Consider the following 20,115-nt stretch of genomic DNA (forward strand, 5'->3'; position numbering starts at 1 on the left):
TGTTCCAATTAATCCCAAAAGTGTTTGATGGAGTTGAGGTCAGGGCTCTGTGCAGGCCAGTCAAGTTCTTCCACACTGATCTCAACAAACCATTTCTGTATGGACCTCGCTTTGTGCACAGGGCCATTGTCATGCTGAAACAGGAAAAGGCCTTCCCCAAACTGTTGCCACAAAGTTGGAAGCACAGAATCATCTACAATGTCATTGTATGCTTTAGTGTTAAGATTTCCCTCTCTTGGAACTAAGGGGCCTAGCTTGAACCATGAAAAACAGCCCCAGACCATTATTCCTCCTCCACCAAACTTAACAGTTGGCACTATGCATTGGGGCATTCTCCTGGGATCCAAAAAACCTATGGAAACCCATTTCATGAATCTCCCGACAGTTATTGTGCTAACGTTGCTTCCAGAGGCAGTTTGGACTTGGTGGTGAGTGTTGTAACCGAGGACAGACTTTTCTTTACACGCTACGTGCTTAAGCACTTGTCGGCCCCGTTCTGTGAGCTTGTGTGGCCTTCCACTTGTGTAGCCTACCACAGATGTTTCCACTTCACAATAACAGCACTTACAGTTGACTGGGGTAGCTCTAGCATGACAGAAATTTGACAAAATGACTTGTTGTAAAGGTGGCATCCTATGACGGTGCCACATTGAGAGTCACTGAGCTTTTCAGTAAAGCCATTCTACTGCCATTGTTTGTCTATGTAGATTGCATTGCTGTATTGCCCCTATTTTATACACCTGTCAGCAATGGGTGTGGCTGAAATAGCCAAATCCACTCATTTGAAGGGGTGTCCACATACTTTTGTATATATAGTGTATATTACAGGTGTCAATGAAGCTCAAGGTACATGGTGTATATTGTATGTTCTCGTGTATGGGGAATATTAACAAAGTTGTGTAACCCATGGAAATATAGTGTTTCTCAAGTGTGAACTGTTAGCTAAGGCCCTTTAACTTTCTGTAACGTCACTTATAAGTGTTTTCAAAGGGTCCTCCTGTTGGGTATTTCCTCCCTTTTAAATGACACACTTCTTTGCACGATTTTTTATGAAATGTCAAATGTTTTTAATAAAATGATCAAATGTAACAGTGTTTCCCTCCTCTCTCTGGGCAGGTTGCAGAGGTATGCTGTGCGGCTTCGGGGCGGTGTGTGAGCGTGAAGCGGCTGACCCCTCTAAGGCGGAGTGCGTATGCAAGAAGATGGCTTGTCCGTCGGTTGTGGCGCCCGTGTGCGGCTCAGACTCCTCCACCTACTCCAACGAGTGCGAGCTGGAGAAGGCCCAGTGCAACACGCAGCGACGCATCAAGGTGCTGCGCAAGGGACCCTGTGGTGAGTCCAGATAGCTAGCGTCACGCTATCTAGCTATTATAGTTTGTCTGTGTTGTGTGCTAACACAAAGTATTGTATTTACAGTATGGTGAGATCAGCTAACGTCACGCTAGCTACTATTCAGTCTGTTTCAGTCAGTGTTGTGGAGACTACTACTGTACCTTGTTCCTTATCTATGGAGAGTCCAGCTAGCAATATGCTACTATTCAGTCTGTTTCAGTCAGTGTTGTGAAGACTACTACTGTACCCTGACGTATAGTGACTCAGCTAGCATGACTCTACTATTCAGCCCACTGCGATCCTTTGTGCTCTTTCATACATTCAGAGTGAGTCCTTTTAGCATTACACTACAATACATTACAATTTAAGACAGTATGTTCTGTACCTCCGCAAGGGAAATGCGAGCCGTTACTTCATTATCCTCACAGAGCCTAGATCAGGGATGAGCTACTTTGATGGGGGTGGGGGCCACAAAAAATCTGAACTCATCATGGGTTCACCCATCTTCACACAATACTCCATAATGACAAAGTGAAAACATGTATTTAGACATTTTTGCACAATTATAGAAAATGAAATACAGAAATATCTCATTTACATAAGTATTCACAGCCCTGAGTCAATACATGCTAGAATAACATTGGCAGCGATTACAGCGGTGAGTCTTTCTGGGTAAGTTTCTAAGAGCTTTGTACACCTGGATTATACAATATTTGCACATTATTCTTTAAAAAATAATTTTCTTCAGGTTCTATCAATTTGGTTGTTTATCATTGCTAGAGAGCCAATTTGAAGACTGGCCATAGATTTTCAAGACGATTTAAGTCAAAACTGTTACTCGGTCGTCTTGGTAAGCAACTCCAGTGTATATTTGGCCTTGAGTTTTAGGTTATTGTCCTCCTTAAAGGTGAATTTGTCTTTCAGTGTCTGTTGGAAAGCAGACTGAACCAGGTTTTCCTCAAGGATTTTGCCTGTGCTTAGCTCTATTCCATTTCTTTTTATAGAAAAAAACTCCTTAGGCCTTGCCGATGACAAGCATACCTATAACCTGATGCATCCACCACTATGCTTGAAAATATGAAGAGGGGTACTCAGTGATGTGTTGGATTTGCCCCAAAGATAATGCTTTGTATTTTCTATTTTAGTGCCTTATTGCAAACAGGATTCCCGCTTTTCACTCTGTCATTTAGGTTAGTATTGTGGAGTAACTACAGTGTTGTTGATCCATCCTCAGTTTTTTCCTATCACAGCCATTAAACTCTGTAACTGTTGTCACCATTAGCCTCATGGTGAAATCCCTGAGCGGGTTCCTTCCTCTCCGGCAACTGAGTTAGGAAGGACGCCTGTATCTTTGTAATGACTGGGTGTATTGATACACCATCCAAAGTGTAATTAATAACTTCACCATGCTCAAAAGGATATTCAATGTATGCTTTTTAAATGTTTTACCCATCTACCAGTTGGTCCCCTTCTTTGCGAGGCATTGGAAAACCTCCCTGGTCTTTGTGGTTAAATCTGTGTTTAAAATTCACTGCTCGATTGAAGGACCTTACAGATAATTGTATGTGTGGGGTACAGAGATGAGGTAGTCATTCAAAAATCATGTTAAACACTGTTATGGCACAAAGAGTGAGTCCATGCAACTTATTATGTGACTTGTTAAGCAAATGTTTACTCCTGAACTTATTTAGCTTTTCATTTTTTATTAATTAGTACCATTTCTAAAAACGGAATTCCACTTTGACGGTATGGAATATTAAGTATAGGCCAGTGACACAAAATCTCAATTGAATCCATTTTAAATTCAGGCTGTAACAGCACAAAATGTGAAAAAAGTCAAGGGGTGTGAATACTTTCTGAAGGCAAGGTACCAGGCGCCTGATGACCAAACACCTCGACGCATGCCCTGTCTGTATCCCATGGTCCCGAGACAACGTATAATAACAGCAGTCTCCATTGAAGCATATGTCTCATCCTCATCACTCGTTAGCATAGCAGCCCCAGCCACTCCAGGAGGGGTTTGCAGGGCTGAAAGCCAGCGGAACACAATACACTACAATGGGCTTCCTGTCAAGGTTTTTTCTCATGTGCCATCGTTACAATGCTAATCCATTGGCTGATTGCTGTGCCGACTGGGGCTGGCTAATAGCACGGCCTGTTTGACTACAGGGCTTGCCAGATAGTGGGGGGAGAGAAAAAGGGAGAGAGAGGGAAGGGAGAGAGAGAGAAAGAGAGGGAAGGGGGAGAGAGAGAGAGAGGGAAGGGAGTGAGAGAGAGGGAAGGGAGCGAGAGAGATAGCACTGTAACAGTAATCCAAATGCAATCTATACGTGTATATACACCACATATACACCACATATACACCGTATGTACATCAAAACCTCGAGAGCATCTCTAGTAGTGAGAATTCAGTCTTAGCATTTGCCTTAGCATAGGTAAAGCGTATATGTACAGTACACAGTAATTGAGAATATGAGGCTATCAAGGATGAGAGCTTATTCAGTTGTGGGGAGAAATCATACTATTCAAGCTATGTGACTACTTACTTTAATGCTCCTGTCTAGAGTCCCTTCAAGATGCATTCAAAGCCTAAAAAAAGAAATGTTGGACAGCAGTAGAATTCCCAAATGACAAACATCGTACTTCTGAGTATAAAAGAGCTTGTTCCATTTGACAGTTCCGCCACAAATATCACAATAAATATTTGAATATCAAAACACATTTGTCGACATTAAGTGAGCAGCCGGTAAAAATAGGCGTAGCGCTGAAACAATGGAGCTTGAAGGAGAATAAATTGCACATTGAGAGAGCAAAAAATGGAGAGAGCAGACTATAACAGTCTTGCCACGGGAGGACGAGATGCAGAGGTTCTGGGAAAACTGGATGACAGATTCTATTTCTCCCTTCAATAAATTCAGCGCAGAAGGTCCAGGCAGGTCACACTGCCTGGTATGATGTTGTTGTCTGGGGTGATGGAGAGGTCTGCTGGAGACGGGTAGTGAATGGGAAGGGGGTATACGTTTTATAAGTATTTCATTGTATTTGTTCACATTTTTCTAACTTTAATCAAACCACAACTTATAAAAGCTTCATAGGGCATTCATAAAGTCGTCATAAGCACTAAATGTTTTTTTTTCTCCATGATATGTTAAGGTGGCCCTCCCAGTTGAATGGACACGGTGCTTGGATGATGTATAATGATTAATGTAGTGGCAGATTAAAGCAAAGCCGGTGTTCAAGTTTGCAATGTAAGATAGCGACCTGGATCGTGCCTCTGGCCACTCCAGATAATGTACTATGTACATAACTCAGCCGGCACTGACCTTTATGGACATTCCAGCCTAAGCAACTCATTAATTCCCGCTTTATATTAAATGCATATAAAATGGGTAATTTGGGAGCGGGGTCACATTTCTGTGGGTTAGTTCACTTGTGCAGCGTCTATCGTCTACTGATACCGTTTTAATAAAAAAAAGGGGGAGCTCTGCTCTGTTTAAATCTGTTGAAATTGGCCCTGAAGCGTGAGATAACTCTGTTTTTTTAGGGAAAAGATTTTAAAAAAGCCATTGAAAGAGGGGTGGGGAGGAGGACAGAAGGCAGCTGGCACATAACCAGGGTTACCGTTCAGTAGAACATGAAGAGCCGCGTTAGCTCTCCTAATATTGAACTTGGAGTCGACACAGAGGGAGGGGTAAACACTCGGCCGTGCGGCGCGCTGCAGCGGGGAGGAGAGGGGGGCCAGCGAGCGCCAGTGCCTCAGAACTCATTCCGGAGAGCGCAGTCTTGTGAATCGTGGAGTTTTTTTAGGGGGTAGGAGGGTAGTGGTGCGACGGGGAGAAAGTGGGCACAGATCGATGGGGAAGATCGATTTCGTGTGTGTGTAGAGGGAGCCCGGGAGCCTCACGCTCCGTTGATAGACTACACTCAGACTCTCATTCTTTCTCTCCCGCTCTTCTTTCATACCCCCGCTGTACTTCTTTCTTCCTCTCCCCTCTTTCTGTCACCTTCCCTTTTATCCTTGCCTCTTCCGCTCTCCCCGTCACTATATTTCTTCTACCATTCTCTCTGCCTCTCTGTTTTTCTCTCTCTTTCTCCTATCCCTCTCTGTCCCTTTCTCTGTGGGTAACTGCAGTACAGCATGCCTGACTGGCTGTTTGAAAGGCCTGCCTGTCTTATCTCTCCAGCGCCAACAGACACCACTTCACTCCCTCCAGCCATGAAGAAAGACCGTCTCAGTACGCCGTGTGTCTAACTCTGGCCGTATCTACCTCACAGCTCCCTTCAAACCTCCCCCCTCTCAATCTCACTCCACAGTTGGTCCAAGGCAGTCAGTCCTAAGAGAACTCTGTCTGTCTGTCTGCTGGCTTCCCGGTGGTCTGTCTTTGCTAGTGCAACCGAGGAAGCAACATCCGTTGTATGTCAGTATAAAGTATTAAATGTGTTAATGTGGAAATCGATGTGTTGTGTTGTTTCCCCCTTATTGACTGTTAAAACTACATTCTTCAATACCAAGGGAACGGTTGGTTTGCTTCTCTTCGGTTCTGTCCGGTTCCTTTGACAGGTATCCAATTGCAAAGTGGGATATTGTATTGCTGCTCAAGCAAACTGGTGGCAACCACTTTCTGTGTCTGGTCCCGAAATGGAAAACAATGTAAATCTCTCTCTCCAACCTGTAAAGAAAGGCTTGAAGAGGAGCTATATTCCTACATGGCAGAAAGTCCCCAAAATATACAATCCCCTCAGAGGCAATACTGAATGTTGTCTTCCATGGTCTTCCATAGAAGACACATCGCAGACTTCCTAAGCAACACGAACAGACTGAATGGATGTTATTTGAAACTGTAGTCTGTTGGATAGTTATATTTTTCTTACAGCCTTGTGTGGAGCAAAGCGTTCCCAGACACCTAAGCCCTGATATTTTGCTCCCAGGCCCAGTTGCTGGGCGGACTACAATTCAAATCCGACAGTTTTACTCCGGCTGCGCTTTTGTGATGGCCAGTGCTAGTTAGGAGGTCGTTAAGGTGTTAGGGGGCGTAGAAAGACTGATTTATCCCTGTCCGTCTTATAAAGCGCTGGGAAGAAGCCTGAGACTCCAAAGCCCCTGAACCTGACAGGAGAAGCTAGCAAACCCCCCCCCCCTTCCTGTTAGCCAACAGGTCATTCGTTACTCTGTCGGCATGCGTGCGAAATCGCCATGGCGATAGAGTTCGACAGCGGGCAGCGACTGCGGTGGAGTGTGGTTTTTCTCTCTCCCAGCATGGAGATGCCAGTGACACGGTGTTCACCTGTCTTCTCAACCTACTAGGGTCCGTCTGTCTAACTTTAACTTCACTCCTCAGCTAGCTAGAGGCACTCTCCAAAAATATCAGTCTGGAAGAACGGCCATCAATCAATGTTCCCCCCCCCTTTTGGTATTTTGGTAGATCATAACATTTAAATGGGCATATAGCCATATTGTGGATAGGTTGCAGCTCAGATGTGAAACTGTGGCATTACTGCTGCCACACATTGGCTTGGCTCAGTAACTGTCATCGGGTAGGTTATACTGTAGATGTTGAACTCCCTCTTACTTTCTCACCCCCACCCCCATCGATCTCTATCGCCCTCAGTGAATAGGGTGTTAGTCATCTCCGCGGGGCCTCATTCAGCCTGTGTACCTGGCTGCTGACCTCATCAGTAAGGTTTCTGCTCTGCTCCCCTACTGTAGCTGCTATGATGTGATCCACTTTTTCTCTCTCTCTCTCTCTGGGTGATTACTGATGCCCTCTTTCTTTCCCTCTCTCTCTCTCTCTCTTTCTCTCTCTACCTTTATCTCTCCCTCTCTCTCCCTGTCTCGCTCCCTCTCTCTCTGTTCTCTGTCTCTCTGAAATGTGATGTGATGAACACCAGTGAGAGGTGAGGGTTAGAGGGCGTCAGAAATAAATAAGATCTAATTCCCTTGCAGGGTCTCACTTGGGTTCGGTATTGACCCGAAAGATGGTTTATTGACCCTACACACGCACACTCATATGCTAAACAAACAGGCTCTCTCACAGACATACATGCACACACACACAGTCTTGTACAACTAACCTTGTGGAGAAACACAATTCAGTCCCATTCAAAATCCTATTTTCCCTAACCCTAAACCTAACCCTAGCTCTTAACCCTTACCCTAAAACTAACCCTAACCCTAGCTCCTAACCCTAGCCCTAACCATAAACCAAATTCTAACTTTCACACTAATTCGAACCTTAACCCTAAACCCCCTTGAAAATGCATTTGTGTTGATGTTAACAAAATGTCCCCAGTTAGTCTAAGTTTTGTTTGTTTACTATTCTTATTGGGACTTCTGGTCCCCACAAGTATAGTTAAACACGTCCAGACACACAGGCACACACCCAGGCACACAAATGCCCACTACCACACAATCCCCCACCAACACAAGAAATCAGCCTTCATTTCTCCTCCTCATGCGCCAGATGATAACGGTAGTGTCTTGAATCCTATCGCCTCCCTTGCCTCCTTCTCCCGCTCATCCTCCAGTACTATCCTCCAGTACTGAGCCTTGTGATACTTGTTAAACAAATCCCTGTCTCTTCCTCGTCTCTTTCTTTTTCTCCCGTCACCTCACGAGGACCTGGGCTTCATGCTCTGGAGAGATAACAGATTATAGTGCCAGCTCACGCATTAATAACCCACCCACCCACCAACCAACCAACCAACACACACACACACACACACACACACACACACACACACACACACACACACACACACACACACACACACACACACACACACACACACACACACACGCAGACATCCACGCACACACACGCACGCACACACACACACACACATGCAGACAGCCACACACAGACACACACACTCCTAATGACAGACAGAATCTTGGTTTTACACATGCTTTACTTATGTATTTATGCATTCTGCTCCCCTGAATAATCTATTGAGGTTGGTTTGTTGTTGTTATTCTTACGCAATGTGAAAAATAACATTGGATATAGAAGGATACAATGGGAGTCATTGGTACATTTATATCAGGGAGGAAACGACAATAGTCACAATAGTGACAATAGTGTAAACAATACTATTTGTTTGTGGCATGGTTTGGGTGTGAACAGGCTTGTCTGGGAGTGTGCGTGGGCGTCGAGACAAAGCGGGAATCAGTGAAAGGCCCATAATTATAAGGTGGTAGTCATAATCATCTTCTATGCCATGCTTATGGGTTAGGGTTGATTGATAGGATAGTGGACGCCGGTAGGGTAACGATGGTAATCCGTCCTCACCTCTTTCTATCTATGTATTTCTCTCTCCATCTTTCCCCTCTTCCTGCTAGTGAGATGTGGAAGCATTATTCGCATCAACCTCTTTGTGACTCTCTCTCTCTCTCTCTCTCTCTCTCTCTCTCTCTGTCCTTAATACTTTCCTCACTCCTGACTCTCCCTCTCATTTGCCCTCTCTCTCTCTCTCTCAATTGTTCCTCCCTCTCTCTCTGTATTTCATCCCCCTCTCCCCCTCCTCTTTCTAGCCCCCCCTTCCCCCCCCCATCCTCCTCACAGTAATCTCCCCCCCTGCCTCCCTCCCTCCCCCACTCCTCCTCGCCCCTGTTTCTGTCAGGTTAATACTGTCTGTGAGATAGCCACACTCCCAGCTCCCTGCATGCAGTAGTCTTGAGGCGAGACGGAGACCAAAACGCTCCTGATCCATCTCCCTTGCCTTCTAAAACCACCTTGTCCCCAACTTGTAATAGCACTGGAAGCTTGATGCCTCATAATACACAACGTCCCCGCAACCCCCTTAGTATGCCGTGTCTGTCCCCTTCTCTGTTTACAGTTCAAGCAATAACCAGGCCATAATGGAGAGAGATGGAGACAGATATCAACACTTATTTGCATTTATTAGGCCCGCCATAATAGGAACTCGGGCTTCCTGTTTACCTGATCATTTTTTGCCACACTGGGTTTATTGATGTATTCACCGCTATCTCCTTGTTCCCCTCCTCTGTCTGCTCACAAAATGAAGTGGCTTATAAAAACTACGGCTGCTAGAGTTCTTGTCATGTTGAACAGGCACTATATTACAGGGCTGAAGTGAGTGTAGATTTAAGAGGTTTATCTGCTGCGTGTGTGTGTGTGTGTGTGTGTGTGTGTGTGTGTGTGTGTGTGTGTGCATGCAAAAAACATGCGTGAATGTGTATGTGTGAGTCAGAAACCGAGAATTATTCAACTTTAACATTTAAAAATGTTCAAAAGCTTGTAGCATATTATTCACTCAACTGTTACTCATTAAAACCACTTAATACCATATGCCAGTTCAGAGCATTGAACGCTCCAGCACACATTACTGCCCATTGTTTTGGATCATCATCTCAGTTAAATATGGCTAATGCTAAATTATGATACAATGGAGCTTCAATGCCACGCAATTACCACAATGCCGCGCAATTAGCAGTTAGCAGTTAGCCTATCTACTCTAGAAGAGGACATATTTTACATTTTTTTATTTTGCCTTTATTTAACCAAGTAGGCCAGTTGAGTACAAGTTCTCATTTACAACTGCGACCTGGCCAAGATAAAGCAAAGCAGTGCGACACAAACAACAACACAAAGTTACACATGGAGTAAACAAACGTACAGTCAATAACATAATAGAGAAAGTCTATATACAGTGTGTGCAAATGGCGTGAGGAGGTAAGGCAATAAATAGGCCAAAGTAGCGAAGTAATTACAATTTAGCAAATTAAGTGATAGATGTGCAGATGATGATGTGTAAGTAGAAATACTGGTGTGCAAAAGAACAAAAAAGTTAATAAAAACAATATGGGGATGAGGTAGGTAGATTGGATGGGCTATTAACAGATGGGCTGTGTACAGCTGCAGTGATCCGTAAGCTGCTCAGATAGCTGATGCTTAAAGTTAGTGAGGGAGATATAAGTCTCCAACTTCAGCGATTTTTGCAATTCATTCCAGTCATTGGCAGCAGAGAACTGGAAGGAAAGGTGGCCAAAGGTGCTGTTGGCTTTGGGGATGACCAGTGAGCTGAGATACGGCGGAGCTTTACCGAGCAAAGACTTATAGATGCCCTGGAGCCAGTGGGTCTGGCGACGAATATGTAGCGAGGGCCAGCCGCGGAGAGCATACAGGTCGCAGTGGTGGGTGGAGTGTTACAGATACCAATGGTGAACCTCAGAACACCACCTCATCCTCACATGAAGACAAATCCAAATCCAGACGTTTTAATCCTGTCTGGTATTCCCATGTCACTCTAGGGAAGAAATAATATGTCTATCATTCTAAAAGGAGCGTCCCAACCCGTAACCCCCCCGCCCGCCCCACAAATATCCATACAAGCGTGGAGGCTCTTCTGTCAACAGGCAGGAGAAGAATGCCCGAACCCCCGGCCTTTGAGCACAACCAGGAGTCCCTGTGTATACTGAGGTTTTTGTGGCCGATTTTCCAGACTCAAGGGTAACACTAAAGCATGTAAAAGAGAGAGACAGCTGCAGTCAAATAAGCTCTTTGAAGAACTACATCAAACGGGCAAATCATCTCCCAGCTATTGGGCGGACTGCAGCGGTACAGGGAGGACGTGGTGGCGAGGGGCGATGCTTTGTGGTTGGTCTGCTGCGTGTGTCTGTGGTAGTGTGGCCGAGTGGATGTGCTGGGGGGGGGTTCTCCATTGTCTCTACCTCCCTCTGTCTGTCTCCATCACTTGCTCTCTCTCTCTCGCTCTCTCATCTTTCTCTCTTTGTCTAGCTCCTCTCCTGCTAGGGGTTATACGGACACATTATATATATATATATATATGTTAAAGGATAATACATTAGAGGATTCTGCCCAATCCCCCTCTCCTTCCCCCACAACAACTATCACCACCACCACGACAGGGAAACCTGTTCTACCACACACCCCTGGGCCGCGTGCCGCCAAGCAGAGCCGTCACCACTACACTGCGCTGGCTGACAGCTCCCCAATCCTAATGAAGCGTTAATAAACCCAGTTCAAAACACTGTATCACAGGGAGAAGAAAGGCAGACACACACAGAAAGGCCCGCAAAGACTGCCTGCCTCCCTGCCTGGGAGATAACTCCCACCCTCCTTTCTTTGTTGGCCATCCTCTCCTCTCTGCCTGTTTTGTACTATATATTCTCTGTTCAGTTTTTTTTGTAGTGCAGGGTTGTGTTCTCCTCCTGCTCCCCACTACTACTACCATGTCTTCTTCTTCAACTAAAGTGAATGTTTCAGCATTGTGGTAGTCTTTTCCTTTACTACCTGTATTCCTCTTGTTATTATCCCAAGCCTAACCTTGCTGCTGTCTACCACTTCAGTACCGCCTTGTGGCTCAGGGAGAGACGCTAATTGGCAGTGAGGAGCATTCTAATTTAGAAGGTAGCTCGGTGACTTTTCATCTTCCTACTTCTCCGGCATTTCAAATGATAATAATGCGAAAAATGCAGGCAGGAGGTCCCTGAAGTTGTTTTCTGACGCGTTCTGCTTGTTACACCGGTCACATTCACCCAGGCAATTTGCCTCCTTGTCTGAGTCTGAGAGGAAAGCTTATCTGTGCTAACGCCGCCGCAGTGGCGAAGTGCGACGCTCCGAAACTGGACGGATCCGTTAGCATTCAAATCAAGTCGACCCCCTCTGTTCTTTCGTGCTCTTCCGTCCATGCCTGTCAAGGTGCCTGCTACAGCGAAGGAGAAAAACCCTCAGACTATTATTATTGAATGGGTCCGAGAAGCAACGAGGAGAATTCTGTTCACTGTCACAAAGAAAACAGAGGCACTCTGGGAAGTGGCAAGGACGAGCCGTTGGCTGCAGGCTGAAGGCGGTGGCTTAAGGCGTATTATTTCATGGTGGCCCATAAACCCGGGTGACAATGGGCTTCCATTGCTAGGCAAACCATGTCCTCCTACTGTGTTTTCATCCTCCATGGTGTCACCTAACAAACAATGGTACATCAAAGACAGTGTGGTCCTGTGGGTTCTGTGAGGATATATTGAATATGGACGAAGGGGAAGCAAACCAATGTCGGCATAAATCAACTACAGTTGGTAGTGGTGTCGATTGGTTTCATGGTTGAAGGATTTCAAATGGCTTAGTATCCGTTTCAGTCACAGAGGTGTGTCAATGCCTCAGTTGAATTTGTATTGATAATCTATACATGAAATACTAAATAAAGTCTTCCTTCATTGGTAGAGCATGGTGATTCCCAGGGCCACCCGTACATAAAAACGTATGCTCGCATGACAGTTAGTCACTGTGGATAAAAGCGTCTGCTAAATGGCATATATTATTATTATTACTTACACTGACCTTTTGGTTTGCTGTACATCTTCTTTTTGTTAGTCAAATCGTTAGTCATTTTATGACCCATGTTTTTAGCTCGTAATAATTTGGCTGGTCTTTCTGAGGTTAGAGCAATACCGAGATGGATTTTTATGTGGGAGTGTAATGATGCACTGTTCTGGGCCTGCATCTCCAGTAGAAGACCTTTACTCATCTTTTGCGTGATATTCACTGTCACCAGTTGTCCAGCTCCGTTTGCAGTACTGCATTGAAATCAAACTGAAACAAAGACACATTCGTTAGTGACACCACTCCGCCGTGTCTTGAAACGTTTTGAAGACGAAAGCGGCAGAAGAGAAATGTGTCAAGATGTGCGAATGAGCGAGAGATATGTGTGAGGCTCTGATCCGACGACACACAAAAGCACTTCTCTTCGCCAGCCTATCCTAGCCTGACGACTCACACTAAATTCTACTGCTGCTCTGTTGTTCACTACATACGTTAGTCTGAGACTGCCATCAATGAAGTATTTTGTGTGAGGAGGGGCACTAGGGGCGTAGTATAAAACAAAGTCATCAGTGATTGGATCGTCTCTAACCAATTGGAGTATCAAAGCCAATGGCGAATTTTCAACCCGCCGCTTTACCCACTTGTGTCCTGGCTCCGGCCCAACCCAATCAGACGTTTCCGAATGTGTTCGGATTCAGTGAAGGATCGGGGAGGTACTGAGATCCAGACTCAGTGTGGAGACTAAACTAACATCCGTCGGCGTGGCGTAGCGTTTGGCCGGAGCAAGGAGTCTGGGTAGCTCGATCCTAGACTCTCATTAAGGTGACGCGCGTGCTACCTACCTAGTTATGTACCCCCAAGATCAACCTAAAGAAATGGAGCAGTCTTCTGAGACAAACATGGTCTGAAATACAGGAATAAGACTTTATATTTTGGCGATAGGGGAGATAAAACAAAGAGTATGCTGAAGGATTGTTGGATTAATATACCATAGCACCCGTCCTGAAATGAAATTCATAGACAAAGCGTCGTAACACAAGGTGGATATTGGACACAGATAAACATTATTCCAAATGTGGCGGTGCATAGGAAATGAGAGACTCAGAGCTTGTCGGAGGAACCCCGCTCCTCCGGGGTCTTGCGCTCTGGGAGTGTTTGTTATAATGCCCGCTATAAATATGTATTGGGGGAGTGGAAAAAATAACGCTGATTGTAATCTGATGACGCTCCGTCGTCGAGATTATAAAATACCAAAATATCTCAGTCACAGACGCTAAATTAGAAGTTCCTCCCACTCATATCGACAGAATAAGCCACTCCGGAGTGGCAGGGCTGTTTAATAAGGGGTTGGAAACAAAGTTCTCTAGAGGGAAAATGTCTCTCTAGTTTTCAGAAAGGTAAATATTCAGGGGGTCCACTCAGCTGCCAGTAGAAGAGCATGCTGAAGCATAGCAATTGAGATTGTATTGTGAATGCAAAGCATCCTTCTATTGGCCCTTCAGAAAATTAATGCAACTTGTTTGTACAGCCAGCCAGCTGTGACCGCCCGTGAATCCTTAGTCAGGGCTGTCAAGAGGTTCTTCAGTCTAGAGTTACACATCCACGGCACTTTTTCCATTTGCACTCGAATAGGTTGACACTCTGATGTAAAAAGGTGGCATGTGGCAATTTTGTACTTAAACTGCTATGGAATTTGCTTTCATTGTTGTGTTACTCATGGTAGAAACTCTAGCTTCCTGGCCTTCTTTAATGCACCAGTTGGATCAGTTGGATCTTCAACCAACGTTTCAGTCAATAATTGACCATCAGGTTTCACATGATGTAGGCTAGTCGTGACAGTAAAGTCAAGTGTTCCTGTATAACCCATACACAATCCTGCAATACACACACAAACCCTAAAATACCTCTGTCTTCTCCCTCCCTGCAGCCCTGAAGGATCCATGCAGCGAGGTGATCTGCAGCTACGGCAGCACCTGCATCCAGTCATCGGACGGCCTGTCGGCCAAGTGCATGTGCCCGCTGAGCTGCGACGGCAAGCCTGAGCAGGTGATGTGTGGCAGCGATGGCCAGGACTACCGCAACGAGTGTGAGCTCCACAAGCAGGCCTGCCATACCAAGAAGAACATCCGCCTTCAGCGCCAGGGATCCTGCAGTGAGTCTCCTCATATACTTTTCCTCTACCCTTTCTCTTTCTCTCTCTTTTTTTCTTTCTTTTTTTCTTTCTTTCTCTCTCTCCTCTCTCTCTCACTCTGGGGTTTCACTGTCTTCTTTCTCTCTGACATCGTGTTACTGGTTTTCTCAATCTGTGCAGTTTTTTCTTCATGCTAACTCTTCCTGTGGTGTGGATTATTCACTGTTGACCAACAAAGCCAATTGTTTTTTAGAGCTGGCCAGTTCAAGATGGTTGTTTTGTCTGCGTTTTCTCCTGAGGACTTTTGACTATGAGGTAAGGGAGAAAGGGAAAGAGCCAGACAGAGTGTGCCAGACAAAATAGCCTCCCAAAAGTGATGGGAGCCTGAGAGGCTACAAAAGGGAAGGGAGATGAATGCTCAGGCCCCGAGAGGATGGCTGTAATATATCTAACCCGGTAAGACCAGGCTCCATGTCGCCATACTCCCCGGGGGGGAGGCTGGGTTCTCAGGAGAGCTGGCCCGGCAGACCCTAAATCTTCCTGAGTGATTCTGTCCAAGCCTTTGCTGTCTCAACTGGACCTAAGCAGGATCGGTCCTGGTCGGTCTCTAGATGGGAGACCAGATGCTGCTGGAAGTGGTGTTGGAGGTCCATTAGGGGGCACACTTCCCTCTGGTCTAAGGAGATCCCAATGCCGCAGGGCAGTGAAGGGGACATTGCCTTCCATTGGTTGCCGTCTTTCGTAAAGGACGTTAAAAAGGGTGTCCTGACTCTCTGTGGTCACCATAGATCCCATGGCACTTATTGTAAGAGTAGGGGTGTTAACCCTGGTGTCTTGAATAAATTCCCAATCTGGCTCTCATACCATCAGGTCACCTAATCATCCCCAGCTTCCAATTGGCTCATTCATCCCCTCTCCTCCCCCTGTAACTCTTCCCCAGGTCATTCCTGTAAAAGAGAATATGTTCTCAGTCATCTTAGCTGGTAATATAAGGGTCAATAAATAAATCAAATATACAGCTGGAGCTAGGCTACCCAGAGCCTTTGCTGTCTGTCTGTATGTCTGATACCTCATCGGTGGGGCTCGACTGCGGAGGGCACGACTCCGGGAAGCCGTTTTGGTGTCTTAATGGGAGGTAATGTTTTTTGCAAGGGGGATAATGGCTGGGCTTGTGTGGTATCATTGCGTTACTGGCTTCGGGCGCTTTTTGCAGTACGATAAAACCCCTGAATTGGTTGCAGTCCCATGTTTTATATCCTCCTGTGTGAGCGATTCCATAGTGCTAATATACACAATCCCTGACCTTGGCGATGGCGTTGCTGGCGTTGGCCCTGTTGTTGTCTCGCCTGCCCAGCCCGTCAAAGCCAAGCTACCATTGTCCCTTCTATGTGTTCCTGTTGTCGCCGTTTGTTTTCCGAGCCAGGGCCTTGGAAACCATTTCTCCCTCTTTTTTTCTCCCTTCCTCTCCCTGACCCTTTCTTCTCTACAAATTTGGTCTCATCCTCCTCGCTGGTGTTTCGAATGACTCGCTCGCAGCCTGGCAGTATTTTAATGCAACGCAGCGGTACATAAATCTTCTGTGTCCCCTCGCTCTGAAGAAGAGAAGTGGAATGAGATGGGACGAAGCTGCAGCAGCTAGCGGCTCCTATTTCAATAAGCTTCTCCCCAGTTCATTTATGATTACAGCTGATATGGCCACCAGCGCCAGCCGTCAGCCTGACTTCCCCCAGAGAGGAGTGCAACGAGGCCCAATCAAAAATAAACTTTCTCCATCTATTTGGAGCCTGTCGTCCTCTCAGATCCATGGCCTTCCCAGCTTTCCACTCAACCTCTCCAGGGCAACCTGTGTTGATAGCAGGGCTATCTCTGGTATATCCCCGGTGATGGATAACCGTGTCCTACCACTAACCTCTTTCTCTCTCATTCTCTTTCTCTCTCTTTCTCTCTCTCTCTCTCTCTCTCTCGATCTCTCTCCCCCGATCTCTCTCCCCTGTCCATAGACCCATGTAAAGGCCTCGAGAACAACCTGAACGTTGCATGCCGGGTGGAGCCGCGCACCCACCAGCGTCTGAATATCCCCCGCCCGGAGTCCTGCCCAGCCGTTAATGAGCCACTGTGTGCCAGCGACGGGCAGATGTATGAGAGCGAGTGCCATATGAAGCGGACGGGCATGCAGAAGGGCATTGAACTCAAGCAGATCCACCCGGGCCGCTGCAAGAAACAAGGTGAGTCGGCACATTCACACACACACACACACACACACACACACACACACACACACACACACACACACACACACACACACACACACACACACACACACACACACACACACACACACACACACACACACACACACACACCACTGCCTTGACGGATAGATAACTAACCATGTTCTGTCAGGGCTCTGTTGTTACATGCGTGATACCAGACGGTTGGCAAAGGGTTATCTGGGCTATTAAAACAGAGGTCTTAGGCCACACCAAGTCTGCACTGCCAGGTTTACTGCAGATGACAAATGTTCCTGTTGCGTGAAAGGGGCTTCAATAGGCCACCACCTCCACTGCATCTGTAGCTTTTCCCCTCTCACCTCATCTTCACACATCTGAGACTCCCCATAGAGTTAATGAAAGAGGCTCATGGTGTGATGCACTCTATTACAGACTCCCCTTCTGCCCTTATAGTTTGTGGTCAAGCTTGAGTAGAGATATAGGCTGCTAGTACGCGACTACATCGGGGACTTGAATGTCTCAGGAGGAGCGTTAGTACTGTGTATGAGTTAGTCTGGATCGAGTTAAAAGGAACCCATTCTCTGTCTGCCTTTTACTGAGGTAAAATGGACGGGCGTGGTAATGACGTTTTTGTTTTTGGAAGGTTTTGATATGGAGAGAATATTTGCATTTGAAATGCAGATCCATGAAATCAGGTTCTTTATTGCGTTTAGGCAAGAACGGTGGTTTGTCTTGTAACATGACATACGTACAATACATCCCTCTAATGTTCGACACCCAGATAAGGCAGCGCCGTAATTAAGTTTCAGTGTAGCGTGACCGCTTTACGAGAAAGAGAGGAATGGCTCCAATTTGAATTACTGTACAAATTTGATCCCCTGATCGGGAACGAAGTACATTTGAAAGCTCTGAATGGGTCTTGACCTCCCGGAGAGAACGTTTTGTAGACGATTGCCTCGATTTGTCGGCTGATTTGCTGCGTTAGCCTTATTTTCAGTCACATGTCAAGTCACATTTGATTTAAAAAAAAACATTATCACAACATTACAACACACTTTACAGAGGAACATTACGAATTCTAAACAAGAGCAAGAAACAAGAAGAACTAAAATGTCCCTCGTCTGTTTTGCAGAGGAGTGCAGGGAGGAGTGCAAGTTCAACGGTGTGTGCCAGGTGGAGCGTCTGGGCATGCGCTGCTCCTGCGAGCCCATTCAGTGCGACGGCACCTACAAGCCGCTGTGCGGCAAGGACGGCCACACCTACATCAACGACTGCGAGCGCCGGCGGGCTGAGTGCCAGGCCAAGGCCCATATTCCCGTCAAGCAGCAAGGCCCGTGTGGTGAGTCGGGACCCCTAGGAAGAGGAAGGGGGAGTAGCCTCTCTCTCCCTCTAGTTGACTCCTCCTCTCACAGTTTTTGAAACATTCCTCCTGTCCTGTGTAAGTACTGTGTGTGTGTTGGTTCTCTGTCTATCTCTTGATTTGTCAGTAGTCTGTGGTGGGAGGGGAAAAAGCTAACAGACAGGAATTTTACCGTGACCACCACTTTTCCCTTCACCCCCATCTACCTCATCCCCGTCACGCTCCGCCATCACATGTGACACATGAAACACAACGGCCTTCATGTTTCATTCATGTCCTCCTACCCTCTGGTAGTGCCAGTCTTCCACTTCAATGGGTCTACCTCTCTCTCTCTCTCTCTCTCTCTCTCTCTCTCTCTCTCTCTCTCTCTCTCTCTCTCTCTCTATACACAACACACTCAATGTTTTGTCGCTCGCCTGTCTTTGTCTCTGTCTCTTTTTTTGTCTGTGGCTTCCTTTTTAAACAGGTATTCTTTCTGTTTCAGTGCGTCTCAGTCTGTCTGTCTTTGTCCGTGTGACGTCTGCCGCTGTTCGGGACACAGCACTCGCTGCAGCACAACCTTTGACCCCTCTGGTGGACACTTGGGAGGGGTCAGACTCTCCTCCAATTGGACTAAACATGGGGGTGGTGGGATGGTTGTCTTGTCTTCCTCCCCTGTCTCTTTCTTTCTCTTTCTCTCTCTCTCTTGAACTAGCTACAGTATCTCTCTGAAACGGAGTAGTATGTTCTCTCCCAACACTCCAAGCTGTTGCTCTTGTCTCTCCTCCTCTGTGCACCCTCCATGCAGCCCTACTGTGTTTGCGGGGGGAAGAAAGCGTCCATCCGTGAGGTTTGGGAGCTCTTCTTCCCAGCGCTGTGTTTTGTCTTGTCTTGTGTCAACCCCTTTCCCATTGCCCAACCCCCTTATCCCTCAACCCTAAATCTATATTGGTACACTTCTACCCCAGCATGGCAGACTGCATGTGGACTCTCCTAACCCCTGCCCAATGCGCCATCCATCCCTTGCCACCTGGGCACTGACATTAATCTAAGGCAGTGTTTCTTAATCCTGGTCCTGGGGACCAGTTTAGGTTTTTGCCCTAGCATTACACACCTGATCCCACTAATCAACTCTTCATCAAACCTTTGATGAGTGGAATCAGGTGTTTAGCGTTAAGGCAAAAACTAAAACGTGTAGATTTAGAGTTAGTGCAGCAGTGGGCAAACATACCCCTGCCAAGGCCATCCGGCGTGGGTGCATGTTTTTGCTCCAGCCAAGCAGTAACGCATACGATTCAGCACATCAAAGCATCGATCGAAGACTACGATTAGTCGATTTTGTAGAGTTGGGTGTGTTCCTGTTTGGCCGGAGTAAAATCCTGCGGACGCGATGGCCGTTGCGGAGTATAGATAGCCTAGCCCCGATGAAGAGTGTCTGTCCTCGATAGACAAGCTAAACCACAGGCGTTCTGTAGCAACGTTCCTCTGGTTCTTCTTAGACAGATATCTCTATCTCGTCTCACTCGGGTTGCTTATCTGAATACTAAGTTGTATTCGTCTCGGCTAGGTGACGTCGGAAGCATCACTCCACAGTATCACGGTGCAACTCATTAGCATTGTTTTCTAGTCTCTTCCCCCGTCTTTTTGCCACGCATAAATTAACAAGCGAAATGTCCGGGTGCTTATGTGTTTTTTTTGTTGTTTTTCATTATTTTCGACAAAGTAAACTGTCACAGTCCTTTTCGGCGGGTTTTAGCCGGTGGCAAGTTACAGTGTTTTTTA

At 46.3% G+C, this 20,115-nt stretch overlaps 1 protein-coding gene across 7 annotated transcripts in view; it reads left to right on the top strand.

Annotated features, from left to right (window-relative positions):
* The window catches only part of agrn (agrin), a 258,540-nt gene that overhangs the window by 158,078 nt on the left and 80,347 nt on the right, over window positions 1-20,115 (top strand). For all 7 annotated transcript variants that reach the window (XM_014146124.2, XM_014146119.2, XM_014146121.2 and 4 more), the window contains 4 exons: window positions 1,117-1,332; window positions 14,560-14,784; window positions 16,764-16,988; window positions 18,127-18,333. In XM_014146124.2, the coding sequence (XP_014001599.1) occupies window positions 1,117-1,332; window positions 14,560-14,784; window positions 16,764-16,988; window positions 18,127-18,333 (873 nt within the window). The remainder of the gene's footprint in view (window positions 1-1,116; window positions 1,333-14,559; window positions 14,785-16,763; window positions 16,989-18,126; window positions 18,334-20,115) is intronic.

Source organism: Salmo salar, chromosome ssa15 (genome assembly GCF_905237065.1).
Source record: "Salmo salar chromosome ssa15, Ssal_v3.1, whole genome shotgun sequence".
Classification (NCBI taxonomy): Eukaryota; Metazoa; Chordata; class Actinopteri; order Salmoniformes; family Salmonidae; genus Salmo; species Salmo salar.